Raw genomic sequence first — 17,986 nt, 5'->3', positions numbered from 1 at the left:
CAATTTCTGCCGCTACCCTATTCTCAAAACCTACTCTGAATGCCTTTTTTTTTTTGGAAAGAAAGGAATGTAAGTAAAAAAAAAAAAAAAAAAAAATCACATGAAAGTAGCTTTCGCCCCAATTAAGGAAATACCTTCAAATTTTGGTAATTTTAAAATAACTTAAAAATTCAATCTGCTGATTTTAAACATTTTTATTTTAATCAAAATATGATGTCACACTTCTTGTTAACCCTTCCCCCGCCTTGTCACAATTTCACTAACTCACCCCCTCCAAGCGTGACATCATTTATGGACGACCCCTTTCACGAAATTGATAGAGCACCCATCGATTTTGCTGCACCTGCACACAAGACACAACCGAAAGCGAAAATGTTTCCATCCATCCACTTCCTACGCCAATCCTCCCAACCCCCACTGGCCATCAAAGACAATCTACACAAACCCAACACCAGAAACAACCCGCCGCGCTCTCCTGCTCCTCAGACACATCTGTAGTTGACATGTTTTCTGATATTCAAAATCTTACTCCGTACAGATAAAATCAAATATGTGGGGATGTGGCAGAGTTCCTTCAGTGCGCAAAATCGTTAGCTGCGTATTTCGGTACTCCAAATCGTTACTAGGGCACATCGGTACTCCAAATTGTTATTAGGGTACTTCAGTACTCCAAATCGTTACTAGGGTACTCCAGTATAGCAAACCGTTACTAGGCTACTCCTTTACACCAAACCATTACTAGGGTACTCCGGTACAGCAAACCGCTACTCCGGTATTTCGTTACTTGGGTACTCGGTACTTGAAATTGGTTTTCGGTACTTTTCAAAGTAACGGTTACTTGAGTAACGGGTATTTTGTACCGGGTACTTGTCTGTACCCGTTACTCTCTTGCCGTGTACAAGAAGATACCGAAGTTGCCCATCACTAGTCTTGGTGTTCTCACATTCCTACCACCCCTGGGTAAAAATAAAGCATTTGTTTTATCTAAATCAAATTTCAATTTTTCATCCCTTCGCCAACTTTCTAAAATGTTACAAATATCACTGAAAGATCTTTCAATTTTTTCCAATGAATAGTGTTTAATTAAAATCATGATATTGTGAACATAAGCGTAAATCTTAACCTTTTGGGGTACTTCCCATTTTAGTAATTTATCAATGATAACATTCCAAAACAGGGGAGCGCTGCAGGGTCCTTGTGGGCAATCTTTTTATATATTCAAAACAGAATCCTTATGTTTATCACCAAAACAATTAAACAAGATCTTCCTATCAATGAAGTAGTTTTTAATTAGATTAAGTAAATTTTTAGGGATTTTCAGTTCTATCAAACGTTGGAGCAATGAAAACCAATCCACAGAGTCGAAGGCCGCCAAAATATCCAACGAGACCAATACCACATGTTGTTCCTTCTTATTATTTCTAATAAATTCAACAACTTCAAATGAAACATCTTCTGTAGACTTTCCAGAGACAAATCCAAATTGGCTGTCACTAAACGGACAGTTTCTGCTAATAAAATAAACTAATCTATCTGTAATCAATATATCCACAAAATGAGTCGACCTAACTTCCAACTCCGAGGGAACAAGCATTATATATGTCAACGAAAAATGATGGAAACATGCCAAACAGTCGTTTAACCAGAACTGAATGCACCCGATCCGGGCCGCCAGCAGCAGAATTCCGAAATCGAGAAATCCAAGTTGATACCATATTAATCAATTATTAATTCATCTTAATATTGTTATAGTTAATGCTGATATTAGCAAATTCGGCGACTCAGTCTTTTAAGTTTAATTTATCATATTACGAATACTGCTGGTATTTATACACAGAAATTTATGAAAATGTTTATTTTCAGTCTCAGAGAAAAATTAGAAAACGGTCATCTTAAATAATTCTTAGAACTTGGGTTAAATATATTTAACTAAATTTCGGGAAAACTAGAATAAGGTGAAAATTTCCCTGCTTACAAAAAGCTCGTAAATTGTTATTACAATCAAGCTTTTTACATACTTTCTTGGGCATATTACAATATTATTAATTCAAAATAAAGTAATTAAAAGTAAATTAAAAAGCCTAAAACTTGCGCTAGAGCTGCAAAGTAATAAACCAATAATTCATAATGAGAAATCTTTCCATATACCATCTCCAAGGAATATAAATTAAATTTAAAATTTAAAACCATGAAAGAAAAAGTTTTTTAGAATGTAAAGCATTTAAAATAGTAATTTCAATTCTTGTTTACAAATCGGCTAAGAAAAGTCTTTAAACGCAAAAATACAAAACCAAAAGAAAATTTTAAATTTTGAATCAGCAGCTATTGTCATTGATCGCAGATTAATCGACTTATCAAGGGGATAAACCAATCACCATCAATTAACAACAACTAAAATAAGAGAGTGTTTCATCTTACTTCCAAGTAAGCATCAAATTATTTGCTACATTCAAACCATAAGTACAATTAATACTCAATCCAAATAAACACATTAGTCCATTTAAGCCATAAAAGACTCTTGTAAAACAAAATAGCAAATAACCTTAAAGTTTCTCATTAAGAACAATTAATCTGTACGAGATGCTTACTTTAGAAGACATATCCCCTACACTCTCATTGAAATTCAAAAACAGAAGTAAACAATTAAAAAGTTCATTCAAAATCATAAGACAAAAAATTAAATTTCAAAACAAGTAGTTAATTAGAAATTTAAAGATCAAAGGCAAGTTTGTTAATTTTAATAATTAACAAACTTGCCTTCAAAATTTTATGGAAAGATTTCTTATGATAAATTATTACAATATTATTATGTATTTTTTCTTAAACTTCTCAAATTCTAATGAAGTCAGAATTCAATTAGAATCACCATCTGAGACAGAAATGTTTGCAGATTCCACAGCTGACAAGAGAAGCAATATAAACAGAGCAGTTCACATTTCACAAAATTAGGCACACACATTCTTGTTAAATTTCTCAAAAACTATTCAAGTCAAAATGAAACAAATGGTACCATTTGATGTACAAACATCTGATAAATCAAAATCTGACAGAAGATACATTATAAAAGCAGTATGTTTGCTAAACTTTAAATAACTTCGCAAAATATCAAAATTGCTGATTTGCTTGACAAGAGTCAAACTACTGAAGTAACTCTTATAAACTTGTTACTATAGTCTATTAGGCATTGCAGTAATAAAACATTTTAAGAGAAAAACACTGCTGAAAAGTGAAAATCATAAATCCTCTAGAACAAGAGATTAAAAGTTCAATTTTATTACTTATTGAGCTAATTTATGATACATGTGGTGCCATCTGTTGATAGAATCTAACAGTATTCCACAAAAGTTTTTAAAAAATGCTTGGACAGACAATATCAGTCAGATAAAAGTGCAAACAACAGTCCTAAATTTACTTTGTATTGATTAGTTAATGTATGCTAGGTAACCTGCAATTGTGCCTGATATTTAATGGAGAACTGAAACATGTTTTCAAAAATATCTCCTCTCATATGTATGGCTATTGATAAAACTGCTTTGGTGTTTTTCTTACTTTTATATGTAACCTATGGAAAAATCAAGTGATTTCAGATGCTGAAATGGCTTTTATGGGAGCAAATAATGAAATAACTAATTTATGTAAAAATTGCAAGAAATTCCACACCCCCCAAAAGTGGCAGAAATACGTTGTAAATCAGACTGGCAAGAATACAGGTGAAAATCAAGAGAGTTTGCATATTTGTTTTAGATATTAGGAGAATTTATAAAACAAAGTGTAAATGCCAACACCTCTCATGGTTACCACATCTTATAGTTACTAATATTATTTAAAAGTAAACACAGGCACTGAACATCATCTCTCCATGGCAACCAACCACATTCAAAACCTACAGGAAAAAAATTTGAGAAACCTTCTTACACCACAGATGGTTGTTTTAGGTTTCCTGCATCTTCCCAAGGACTGTATTATTTTATTTCTGCAACATTTAGGCAAACTTATATAATAAAGCAAAAAATTTTAAAAAAAAACAAACAAACAAACAAACAAACAAACAAAAAAAAAAAAAAAGTTCAAGAAAAATGGTTTTCTAAATAAAAATTTATTGTACAAATTGTTTATTACAGAATAAAAGCAATAGTAAATAATGAAAATGATAATGAATTTAAAGAACAATGTACAGTTATCGACAATAAATATGTACTACTCCATACTCAAAGATGTAACAAACAATAATAAAGAGAAAATCAGGGACATAAAAAATAGCAGTTTTCAGATACCATACATAAATCCACAGTTAAGAAATAAGTACTTTGACCAATACACTGAAATTAAAGCTACCTTATAAAATTAAGATTATTATTAAATTTTGATGTAAATAATATGCAGGACTGCATACAAGGCATAATATGCAACTTAAGACTTGGTTTAATTTCTGAAAATAAATAAAAATTTATAAACACTGTCTTCATTTCAATGCAAATGCAATCATACTGTCTTCATTTCAAGCCAAATGCAATCATATCTTGAATCCTTATACAAGAATCATCCAAATAAATAATAATAATAATTTTTTAAAAAAAGATAACTATTCTTATTTTTAAAGAAAAAGTAAACTTTCTTTACATCTCAATTAAAAAAGGAAGTGGACACACACAATATTAAATCTGTGATAAATAATACACAAATATTGACAAATAAGCAGTAAAAGTGAATTTCAAATTCTAGAATTTATTTCATATCTAATTGTCAAATTTTACTCCCTATGAAGAACAGAAATAAGATGTCATTTGCTTATTTCAAGTCACAAAAGCAATATCTTTGACAGACAATCAATATACTCATTTTTAAATTTAAATGATTTTTTTAAAAGGATAACATTTGGATTGCTGAAAAATTATGAATATTTATATAACTTAAAATAAAATTTTAATTATTTTAAAAATTTCTGTACTAACAATATTTTTTTCACTACAGTCAATGATTCATGAAATGTGTCATAAAATTTTCGAATTTGAAGCACACATTTTAAAATTTTACTTCTGTGTTTAACATTATATTTGAGCAATGAAGCCTCTGCAAATTGTGAAATGTAAAAGAATTCGAAGAATGCGTCTTTTAAATAATTTGCATCAAACTGATAAAATTAATATGTCACTTATGTTAAGCATGGCATTGACTATAAAATATCAGGAGCCACCAGTTTAAATCAGTGGCATTCAAATTATAGGTTGTGACACTATTTGGGGTCGTTAAAATTTATAGTAGAATAGTAAGGTAGATAAAAATCCTTAAAAATCTGAATTAATATTACATAACTAAGAGTGAATACTCTGATTGGGACTGCAAAATTATTCTTCGGGATTGTCTGCACTTTTACGGAGTCATAAACCATAAAGTTTGAATACAACTAGTTTAAATGAATGCCAAATTTAGGTCTCTCGTCATCAATTTATAAAGCCTGACATTCCAAAGGATGTTCTTTCTATGAGATAAATTTTTGTACCTTGCACATTTTGACTCCTTTTACAAATAATTTAGCATTATAGTAGTTTATGTATATATACAAATTTGTTTAACTTAATTCAAATTCAACACTTAGTGCTTTCAAACTGTTAAAAAAAAATTTTTACTCACTGAACTGAATTAAAAAGTTTGTATAAATTCCCACTGTATGAATTATTTTACTAAAGCTAGATCATGTGGAATTAATATTTCTTTTTTTAAAAAAAAAGTACCTTTTAAATTGACCAAAGAAATAAGACAGAGTTGCCACTCAAACAGGAGAAATGAAATTCCCTGACTTTTCCAGGTATGTTTCGAGAAAATTCCAGTCTATCCGCATAATGTATGTTGACTGTGGTAAGAGGTAAATTAATTATGGTGTTACTTGTATTGTGTAGCAAATTCACTCAATTATTCAATAAATCCCAGAGGACATTTATTCTTAATTATTCTTGGTACACTCACTTTGATAATTTTGTTTACTTTTCAACTTAAGAAACTTAATAAAATTTAAGATTTATACATTGGATAACAATTGTATGTTTTATTTAATTATTACTCATGATCATCACCAGTTCAAAACAAGGCTAATCCTGTTCTTATAAATCACAACGCAATGCTAAATAGTTACGTTAGATTTTAGGTAAATTTAATTTGTGTGAGGTGTCTTCTTAAAAGGCACCTTAACACTTAAAAACACAAATATAATTATAATAGGAGTTGTTTTTCTCCCCTGAAGATTGAGATTAGAATCTGCCAAATCTGGAATAAAATAAGGCTTTTTTTGCAGACATTTTGCAGCTAAACGAAAGAAATAAATATATTTAATGATATTTTTTTAATAAATTGAGGTATTTTATATTTATTTTGCAGCATACATAAGGAAAAAAAAATGTGCATTAAATTTCGTGATGGTATGTCATCATACTGCTAGAATTCATTTCTGGATTATGCCAGAGAAAATTTCCTGAAATTTGGAAATATTATTTACTAATAATAAATAAATTTAGAGGGAAGAAGCAACATTAAATTATATGAATAACATAAAAATAATTACTTAAAAATTGAATTAGAATAATCAACGATATTTTAGCGAATATAGTTATATTACATGGCTAGCCTAGATGACTGATTACTATTTTTTTATTTTACTGCAAAATGGCAAGGTATTTATTAAAAAGAAAAAAAAAAAAGGTTTAAAAAGATTTTGCGGTAAAATTCTAGTATACGGTAAGGTTTTGGCACGATTTTGAAAATTGTCGCCAAGACCAAAATGACCCGTTTACTGCGCATCATCATGTCGACAAATCCCGCTGTACCATATATGGAGATTATTCTAACCAAAGAACGTTTATGTAAAGATGAAAAGGTTCTATACACGTAAATGCTATTAATGCCGCTAGAAAGCGGAGGGAAACTTTGCCAAGGGATTTGGCGACGGAACCTGGTGGCCAGAATTTCCCTCACCGCGATGTGTACAGGAAATTGAGAAACACGTGTTAAGAAGAAACATTCTTTGACAAAAAAGAAAACTATGAAAATCCATTTTTAAATTATTGCGAAAATTCCAAGAAGAAACGTTTTATCAAAGAACGATTTTCTTGGATTTTTCGCAATAATTTTAAAAACAGATTTTCGTAGTTTCCCCTCCCCCAAAATAACTAATCCATGAATTAATTTACTTGTGCAAAAAATATTTTCTTTTCCTTTAGCGTTTAAAGAGATTTAAACGATATTCATTTTATGAACTCTTGATAACGTGACCTTCGAACTTCGACAACGGTTTCGAGCTTTGGCGATGGATATATCGCGCATGCACAGCTGTTTTCCTCTATGATGGAATGGAGCCACGTCTGTTGCAGAGAGGTTTTCCTTCTTTACAATACATATTCTTTGATTCTAACTTTCATGGTACCGTATACTAGGATTAAACCCATTTTGTTTTATACGAGAACACGTTCTTTCTTTAGTTCATGCACTGCACATACTATTCTCGAGGTTACTGGAAACCAAAAGTTGCGGGAAACTTGCTTTGCCTTTCTAAAAGACAATCAAATTGGAGGTGCGAAAATTGGCTCTATGCCAGCTGCTTGAATGACATGTGATACACAATTCGCCAAAAAAGTAATCTCTTCTGATGTCGGTGCAAAAATCACCTTTTTTGGCGGGATCGTTGTATGAAATTCCCTGACTTTTCCAGATTTTGACTAAAACACTTAAATTTCCTGACTTTTCCCTGAATTTTTTGGTCAATTTCCGAATTCCCTGACTTTTTCCGGTTTTCCAGGTAGCATGGCAACCCTGATAAGATAACAGATTAAAGAAATTTTGTACTGTAAAAAACTAGCAAGTTCAATTTCTGTTACATTTTGTATGCTTATAACTTATGACCCTCAATTGCATTTTCATACAAAATTAGTGTCTGTTACCATGAATCAGAAGTAATGCAACATACAATGAATATTTTAAAAGCAAAACAAAATTTCATTGTACAATATATATATCTCTAACATGAAATAAATCTTAAAATCTAAAATAATGAAATGAATATTTAACAATATGATAAGAAATAGAGAAGTCCAGATTCCTTCATACTTTTAAGGAATTACATCAATTTCATCCTTGTACCATTCAAGAATATCATATTTATAATATAAGGCATAATATATATCCTTATTTTGCTTGGTCACGAAAAGGATAATACAGCATGTTGAGGACAATTTGTTGAGAAATACATCACTCTTCCCTTGTATCAACACGTCACTCTGGATATTTGGTCAGATCCCAAGTTAGGACACGACTGATAGTACACTCTCCAGGCTTGAGAGGGAAAACAAAAACAGTTTTAAAACAATGATAAAAAATATTTTTTACATAATGCTTTTTTTAGTAATAGAAAAAATGTGCAATGACCATATTTATTTCACTGACAATTTCCAAACTATTTAATACTGTGACACTGTCAAAAAGCTATGTAACTTTCTCCCCCCATTTTGAGATTGGACTCATTCCAAGGACTTTTCTCTTCCCCCCTTTAAATTTTGAACTTGGATTCTGCCACTGATCACAATAAACATGCTGAGCAGTGCCTTTTGGAAACAGCCATTAGGATAAAAAGTACGAACCCTGAGCTGTGTTCTTTGTAATTAAACTACACAAGAGCCAATAAAATGCTTTTAAAATAGTTCAAGCAAAATGGGTAGTGTGTTTATATTTGGGGTACTACCCACACTGATATTGTGAAATTAATCCCAAAAGTATCAGAGGAGGAATCTCAAAATTATTGACATGTTAAAAGAGAGAAGGAAGAGAAGTGACTTCCTATACTGAACACTGCATATAAAGTTGTGATGAATGCAATGGTTATAAACCAAAGGAAATGGTTGAAAAAGGGTGTGATTGTCAAAAACAGCTGATAAAGGTCAAAGACCTAAAAAATCTCGAAGTTTATCCCTAGTTGAGATGGCTCCAACATTTAATGATGCAATGTTTACTCTCCCTATGAAGTTTCCAACATAAGTGAACCAGACACTCCATTAGGTGTGTATTATTTCTCGATCTTAAGACCTTGATTTAACTGAAATGCATCATCTTTTCAGCCTCTCTGTGAAAGGAGATATCTAAAAAAACCAACTGCTGGCTCCTCGTCAGGACAACACTGAAGGCATCCCCTTATTTTGGGGGTGGACTTGTCGTACAGTCTTTTCTACCCTGCTCCTTAGTTTTAAAATTTGACTCTTGCTTGGCGTAAACAAAAATAAGTACTACACAATGACTTTTGGAAGCTGTCATGACATAAAGATATGTGTATGTTCTTTGTAATGGTTCTATGCTATGTTTCAAAGGTAAATATTTTAAATTTTTTTTTCAAGTAATTGTTATGGAAAAATATTCTCGTTCCTGTTGCAATACTCCATTAAACAAACAATATGCACTTTCCAAACTATATTATATCTAAACTGTTATCTATAGTATTTAAAATAGGCAAAAGTCAGCTTTAGATGTATGTTAGTTTTTATAAAAGTACTATATATTTCTAGTGATGCTGATAGGGATCTTCAAAATATATAAAATATTTCTAATACTTTTTGGATTTTGCTGACCATTTATAAAGTAAAACAGAAAAGAAAATAGCAAAATAAAATAAATTAAAAGAAAAAAACAATTACAATAATGATGATGCTTAATAAGTAAAAAATTTCACTATTAGCCTTAAAATTAAACAAATCTCAACTTTAAATGTGAGCTAATTTCGGAAAAAACTGCTTGTTATTTCAAGAGATCTGGCAGAATAATGGTCTTTGAAAAAGACTTTTGCCATATTTTCTTTAAATGCGTAATAATAACTCGATTTTGAAACTAATAAAAATCTAAGATTACATTTAAATAGATGAGAATTTAATTCAAAATGCAACACAATTTGAAACATGCTCCAATCAATCAAAAACCTATATTTATCCCTTCATGTGTTTATTTATTATACATGTAATCTCTTTCTGAAAACGATTTAAGTTTCACCAGCACTTTTTTTCAAGATACATTCTTTCTGACTACAAATTAATAAAATTAAATAGTATGCAATTATTTTTTCTCAGAAATTATTCTTTGGTGTGCATATTTTCCCAGTTGGGTTAGCATCTTGGTTCTTCAGCTATAAAAAAGAGCAGTGCAGAATTTATGTTCTAAACTAATAAGAAGCACATAAGTTTAAGCTTTCAGACATCTGAATTATTAAATAATTAAGATGTAAAGTAATAAAAGATTAAGATTTCAATATTGCTCCTGCTAAAAAGAGGGGAAGGGGAATTAGGTACCACTTCTGAAACTGAAGGAAAAATCAGACTGATAGGCTCTGATATTCAAAAAGATGCTGAAGAAAGAGAAACACAGAGAGGATAAAATGTTCATAATTGTTTATATTAGCTCATAACATAATAAATATGCTACCAGGAAATAAGCTATTGCCAGAAATACTTAACTACTTAATTATTATTTTTTTTTTTTTTTTGTGAATCATGAAATATGTTATTTGTTATTGTAAAATATAGTCTTGTTTATTACTCATACATTTTTAAATTACTTAATATCTTCATTCAGGAAACTGGAAACTTATCTCCATTTTAAAAGAAAATACAATGCAAGAAAAATTACAATCACTTTTATTATATATAATATCTTAAACAACAATTCAGTTCTAAATCTTATTTTTGAACAATTGAGTTTAAGGACTAACAATTAATTAAATTTCAGTTAAGGGTGTTAAGTCACTTTTCATACTCAATATCAAAATTATACATTTTTAAAATACAATTAGCTATGTACATTTTTATAAATGTAAATTAACTGAAAGAGCTATTTGAAACTCATGTAATAAATAATATTTCATACCGTAAATGCTGAATTCTCACAAAAGGTGAAGGTATTTCCTTCCGTGTTATTTGAGAGGATGGCTAGCACATTTTACAGACTTATGATAATTAAGCAACCAATAAAATTCAAACACGCTGACAATGTAATAGCATAACTATATAATAACAGTAAATTTTTTCCTACTCTATTAGCCATATGTTTGTTAAGCAGATGTTGGGAATGGCCAAACACATAGTTATTTATCCATCTCTTCAATGGCAATGCTGCCCAGGAGGCACCCAATAAAGGGGAATAAACAAATACAAACAAATACAAACGGATATCATTTCTGGGATTTGAACCTGAGACCAACAATATGGCATCTAGTTCCATTAACCATCATACTGGACAGCAGTTTGTATATTTTAGAAAGTACATATTTCATAAGTAAAATATTAAAAATTAATACTTACATCTGGAACTATACCAACTAATGAGTCTGCATGACCGTAAAATTCTTCTTTCAGAGATATTACGATACACTGAAATGATGTTTCTGTCTGTTCTCTTATAAAGCGAGCCACCTAACAACAATATAATAAAGCTAGATATAATTCTTCTTAAAAATCAATTACACTTTCTTTTTGGTTTTAATAAATTAAATCAGCACATCAAACTCGTTTAAAATCAGTTGCATTTATAGACAATATAGATATATTAACTAATCAAATAATGCCACATAAAACATTAAAATTTTTTACCTTTATTACCACTACAACAGTTGAATTCCAGGAAGTATTATGAAAGTGTTTATAATTTAAATCATGAGACAATCATACATCATCAAATATGCTTGTATTTTAAATAGATTTCCTAATGATATGCATTGATCTCTCTCTCTCTATATATTATACACACAATGCGTTCTGTAACGTCCTTACCTAAGCCCGTATTTTCATAAATATTGCTTTTAAACATATATTTCCAGTTACAAAAATGTTTTAAATTAGACAAATATTTCTCTTTTGGCATTTTAAAATTTAAAGAAATCAATTTTGTAAAAATACAGTACAACTTCAGTTATCAAAACTCCAATTATCCAAATCGCTGATAGCTTTTAGAATTTCTAAGAATCAACTGAAGACAAGCAAAAGGAGAAAAAGGAAAAAGAAGCTCAAGAAAAGGGAAGGGAAGAGACAGGAAAAGATGAGGATGATGTGTCACTTGAGGAATTAAAAAACATTCTTTTGAAAATTTCTGGATGTTCAGAAGTTAGTGTTGAGGATACAGCAAAATGGATGGTGCACACACCATTCGTCACACCCTGGGTTTCAAATTCTAAATGGTGATAAACTTGTTGAAAGTGTGAAAGAAGAAAATGTTGAGGATGAAGACTGCCCTAATGGTGAAACAGACACAGGAACATGAGCTAGTAAAGCATTTGCCGACCTTAAAACTGCAGTGAAGTGGATGTAGCATCAGCTCGAGTGTGTCTATATGCAACTTCTCACTGTCAAGCGGATGCATGACTTGTCTGCCCACAAACAAATGAAGACAGTCAAACAGCTTGCTTTGACCGAGATGTTCAGCAAGCAATGGCTTTCAGCACTTGTAAGTACTGTACACATTACATACCATGAACATTTGCCTTTTCATTTCAATTAATCAAAGTCTCTTTTTCTTTAAAAATAATTTTTCTCTTTTATTTTCAACATGCAGTAATTAATTAAAGCGTACATAATTTGGAAAAATCTTTCTTCTACGAGAAAAATCCAATAATCCGAAGTTTTGATTATCTGAATGGGATCCAATTCCATCTGATTCAGATAATTGGAGTTCTACTGTATACACACATACACATCACAGAAATCTGCTGCCTGCGCTAAAAATATAATAACGCCTTCTCTTGAAAACAATTTATTTTAAAAATTAAGGTTACATTAAAAAAAATATTAAGATCTCATATCTGTTATAACAGGAGGGATTTGTGTTTGATCCCTATCCCCAATGATACTAGAAGCAAAACATTGGCTGAATATTTCATATTAAATAATACTAATAGCTATATTATAGTGTGATAAAAAATTAGTTGAATTTACATAAAAAAATGACAGCTAGAATACAAAATATTTGTAATTCCCCAGCCCCAAATATCTAATTTATGGGACAGATGAAGTTGTATCCCACTGTTATTAATGAAGTCAAGCACTAATAACAACAAAATACAAATTCAAATAGCATAATTTACACTTTTATAAAAAATATATTTGCTGGCTTTATACACACACATAAACTTTGGTATTAAAAATACAATAACACATAATGCACTTCAAAAAAGTACATTAGTTATTAATTTATAATACACTTCACAAAAAATTCCTTATTTATCTTAAGTTTAAAATCTATGTCTCTATTATTAAATCATAAAGAATCTGTATATATGCATGTTCATCACACTAGGGAAAAATGGCACCCACCACCTACAGCCACCAAATTTTGAAAATATATAGAGCCCCACATACTCAATGTTGTACATTGACAGGGTATCAACTTTTATAAAAAGAATTTCATCAACACCTAAACCAATGACAGTTTTATTAATGCTTTTATCTTTCTCCATTCTCTTAAGGCACCCAATTTTATTTCCACTGTTACATTGTTTATCAATGTTATTTATCTTTTAAATTTATTCAATACACTAACCGGTTTAAAAGAAATGTGTTGCCACTGATAAAACAAAATACTTGCATTAGTGTGTTGTGCATAAAATATATTTATATATATATTTAAACTGACTGCTACTGTTATACAAATTAAGCAATTTAAAATGAATAAACACAGTTCTTCATCCCTATTATTATTAATACAAACTGGTCTGTTTAAAACCATTACATATATAAATGTAATATAATGAATGAATGCATTTTTAAATACATTTTTTAATAGCTATTTTAGGCTACTGTCTGTGAAAGCACTTTTTATAAAATTCTGAACAAAATTTGTTTTTGAAAAATAATATCAACAAATTAGCATTCTGCTTTGCTACTTTATGCTTCTATACAACTACATTGCTACTTCATATCAGTATAATAACTTAATTTGCTACATCTATAATAATCTAATTTGCCTGCATATCTTTATATGTATTAGATGACAAATGCCACATAATTCAGTTGAAGGTAAGAACTAAATTAAGGGTATATAACAAAAGTAATCTTTTTCTATCTTCAATAAATCTTATTACCATAAAAAAAAAAAAAAAAAAAAAAAAAAAAAAGGAAAGAAAATAAACTGTGTATAGATAAATATTGTAGATACACATAATTTTTCATTAATTCTTTTCAATAAAACTAGCTTCAACTCATTAAAATAGTTAAAAAAATACCTTTCCAATATTTGTGTTGTCCAGAGCAGCATCAATTTCATCCAACACAAAGAATGGAGCAGGCTGATAACTATAAATGGAAATTGGAAAACTTAATGAAAGAGAAGAAGGGACATGGTATAAAAATACATAGTTACCTAAATATATAAATTTCTTTTACAACTGAAAAAGAATAATTTATTTTCAGCCACAAATATAATAAATTTCATGAACTGTACAAAAAAAACAAATTGGTACTTGCAACAAAAAAGGGCCCCCCTTTTTTGTTTTGATATTAGATGTTTTGTTGAGAAAGAGAGAAAGTGATTCTAGTAGTTGAACAAGTTAAAAAAATTGCTTTTTCCACATGTGCTGTATATGTATAATCATAATTAAAAAAAAAAAAAAAAAAAAAAAATCCAAATATAAGGATGTGAGGAAGAAGGTACTATGTTTGAAAAACTAGTCATTTTTATAATTTGTATCAGCTCTTTTAGAACTCTTCATAGAAAACAGTTAGTAATTCATAAGGAAAAGATTATTTTTAATTTTAAAATGTGCTTCTCATTTAAGTGAATCAGTTTCCTCTACAGTTAGTATGATATAATGAAATGATGATCTACAACCTTGCCAGCTTTTAGTTCGTTATTTGCTTAATGAATCAAAAATGTACTTTCACAATGTGAAATCTAACAAAGAAAGAAAGGAAAATTTTTTTAAAAGTAAAATGATGAGATTTCTATACATTTTAGGAATTCTGAAAAGCACCAACAATGAATCACCAATTTAAAACTCTATTTTCATATAACTTCAGACATGAATGCTTATGCGGAAGATAGAGAATGAACAGCATAGAATTTTGAGCAAAAAATGACAAAACTCGTATTTCTAATAAAATAGCTAATTTCCCTTTAATCATTTAAAACTACATATGGTTTATTTCAAGTTACCTGAGGCTAATATGTATAATATATATAACGACATTACTATTTATCTAACTTAAGAACAACTAACTGCAGAGACGATCTGAAAGTTCCAAACTGTGCCCATGCAGCAAAATATGCATACAGCAGTCCTACAATGATTACTGCATAGCAGTAAATTATTTTATCACTCACAGAAATTGTTTTGTTGTGCACTTCCTTTATTGCAAGTTATGCATTTGCTTGGTGTGGCACATCCATATCTTGTGAGCCAAGTATTTTGCTAGTGGTTATATGTGAAAAAAGTATTTAAGTAGTGCACATTTTGTATATATTAAGTACTGGAAATTTATGAAAGGGTATACCATGCTAATATTCTGTGCTGTAAGTCTACTCAAAGACTTCTCTCTTTTTTTGAAATTCTAACCAAAAAACAGGACTATTATACTTAATGAAATTATCCTTGCACTACAAACCTACATTAAACATTTTCTGTTGTTGCCAACTTCAAGACTATGGATTTCTGAGCCTTAAGGAAATAGAAATAAGAATTAATTTAAGGAAATAGAAATAAGAGTTTTTCTGATTAATTAGAGATGCTGGCAGAAATATCCTCCATTTTCCCCCAAAAAAGTGTTTTATAAAGAAGGATGTACTTTTGCTTTGTGATTCTAATGATGTATAGATTTAGCACTGGAACTATTGAATACTATAAAATAAGATGTTGTGATACTTCTTTGGCGATATGAAGCAACTCCAATGATGGAACACAGCAATAACTTTTATTTAACATTAAAAAAAATGGCGACATACAAACAAGAAGAGAAAACATATTCTAACATTTAAAAATAAATTACATTCTTCGTGCGAAATCCGCACGAGGCACTCGAGTCTGGTTTCAAATATTGCCATTCACAAATACCTTGATGTTCATCTATTTAAATTATTTAAACTACAAGATTTTAATATTATTTAAATCTGTTACAACCTCTCCCCCAACGGAGAAACTTTTGCCGAAGGGAAAAGTTCTGTAAATTTCAAAAGTTTATAAGCTCGGCTTGCTCAAACGCTTAAAGAGAAAAGGTAATTTCTCTTATAAATTTCCAAATTTTCAGGCCGAAAATTTTAAGTTTTAAACAAATATTTTTACACCACATTTAAATAAGAAGAAAATGGACAGTATTCAAATTAGTCTTCTTATTTTTTTTTCTTGACGGCACATAGATCTCTTCCATGGGGGACCAGTTCCTCGGCTATAATTCACAGCAAAGCCTTTCCTCAGTTCATCTGTGCCTTTCGGATAATATTCATTTGTCATTTGCTTTCGACAATTGTTTTCTTCGTCTATTAGTAGCGGCTTTTATATTAAATCAAAAGCCGAAAGGTGATGATAACGCTGCATTGCAAAATGATTCTCAATATTAATTTCTTTATCGTTTTTCAAATTTTCATGAACATCCTCCACGTTTAATTCTGGTGATTTAACTTCTTCTTCAAATACATCTCTGGATGCTTTATTTTCTTCCTTCATCGGTTCCAAGATCTGCTCTTCAGATATTTTTCTTTTCCTTTGAGCTCTAGTTAGAAACGGCATTAAAATGGTATCACTAAGTTTACGTTCAAGCGATAAACTAATAAAATAAGGCAGTTCAGTGTTAACAGGAAGTAATAACCTGATATCACTAATATTATGTTCAGTGATGAACTAATAAAATAAGACAATTCAATATCAACAGGAAGTTATGTTCAGTGATGAACTAATACAATAACGCAATTCAATATCAACAGGAAGTTACGTTCAGTGATGAACTAATAAAATAAGGCAATTTAATATCAACAGGAAGTAATAATCTGGTATCACTAATATTACGTTCAGTGATGAACTAATAAAATAAAAATATGCACGATTATTCGATCTCGGTCGGTGCCTCCAAAATATTTATGACTGTAATACTTCTTTGGCGATATGAAGCAACTCCAATGATGGAACACAGCAATAACTTTTATTTAACATTAAAAAAAATGGCGACATACAAACAAGAAGAGAAAACATATTCTAACATTTAAAAATAAATTACATTCTTCATGCGAAATCTGCACGAGGCACTCGAGTCTGGTTTCAAATATTGCCATTCACAAATACCTTAATGTTCATCTATTTAAATTATTTAAACTACAAGATTTTAATATTATTTAAATCTGTTACAATGTCATCTAAAAGAATAATAATTATAGCAAACACTTTAAATAGGGTTTTTAATTTGAATCAGCATTTTTCTCTTATATGATCACAAAGAAATATTGTTAAACAATTGCCTTACCTGTGGACCGCAAACAGGAGAGCCAGAGCAGCAACAGTTTTCTCACCACCAGAAAGATTACTCATAGGCTGGAACCTTTTTCCTGGAGCTACACAATTATAATTCAGACCTTCCAAATATGGCTCTTCTGGGTTTTCAGGACCAAGAAATGCCTGGGCACTTTGATTGTTTGTGAGAGCCTAAAAAGTTGAAAAGTAACATATATTTTAAGTATGCAGGGGTATAAGGAACAATTCTAATAGCAGCATTAAATTCTGGATGGAATTACAAAATTTTCATCTACATATTTTAAAAGAGATTTCATTTCCATTGCAATCTGAGAAGAAGAATAAGAAAATATTTCCAAAAATTCTTTATAATATACTGCAATAACTTTTGGAATGACAATCAGCATCAATGCCATCTAATGACATTGATCAGTTAATACTGCATGTCAGAAGGGCTTGCAAGTGATTTTAAAATATACACAAATAAGACTCTTCAGAAAAAATTCAAATAATCTAAAAAAAAAAGCATGTATTTAAAAAAAT

At 30.0% G+C, this 17,986-nt stretch overlaps 1 protein-coding gene across 1 annotated transcript in view; it reads right to left on the bottom strand.

Annotated features, from left to right (window-relative positions):
• Positions 1 to 4,077: 4,077 nt before the first annotated feature.
• Positions 4,078 to 17,986, bottom strand: part of SMC1 (structural maintenance of chromosomes 1) — a 98,367-nt gene continuing 84,458 nt past the window's right edge. Inside the window, exons 24-27 of the mRNA XM_085827190.1 lie at positions 17,457 to 17,635; positions 14,234 to 14,303; positions 11,322 to 11,432; positions 4,078 to 8,319 (exon numbers count right to left, since the gene is read on the bottom strand). Coding sequence (XP_085683316.1) covers positions 8,260 to 8,319; positions 11,322 to 11,432; positions 14,234 to 14,303; positions 17,457 to 17,635 — 420 coding nt within the window. The 3' untranslated portion in view covers positions 4,078 to 8,259. The remainder of the gene's footprint in view (positions 8,320 to 11,321; positions 11,433 to 14,233; positions 14,304 to 17,456; positions 17,636 to 17,986) is intronic.

The sequence above is a fragment of the Stegodyphus dumicola genome, chromosome 11 (assembly GCF_044657685.1).
Source record: "Stegodyphus dumicola isolate Sdum_Otavi_A_Nest chromosome 11, ASM4465768v1".
Taxonomy (NCBI): Eukaryota; Metazoa; Arthropoda; class Arachnida; order Araneae; family Eresidae; genus Stegodyphus; species Stegodyphus dumicola.
This window is presented reverse-complemented; position numbering and strand designations above follow the sequence as displayed.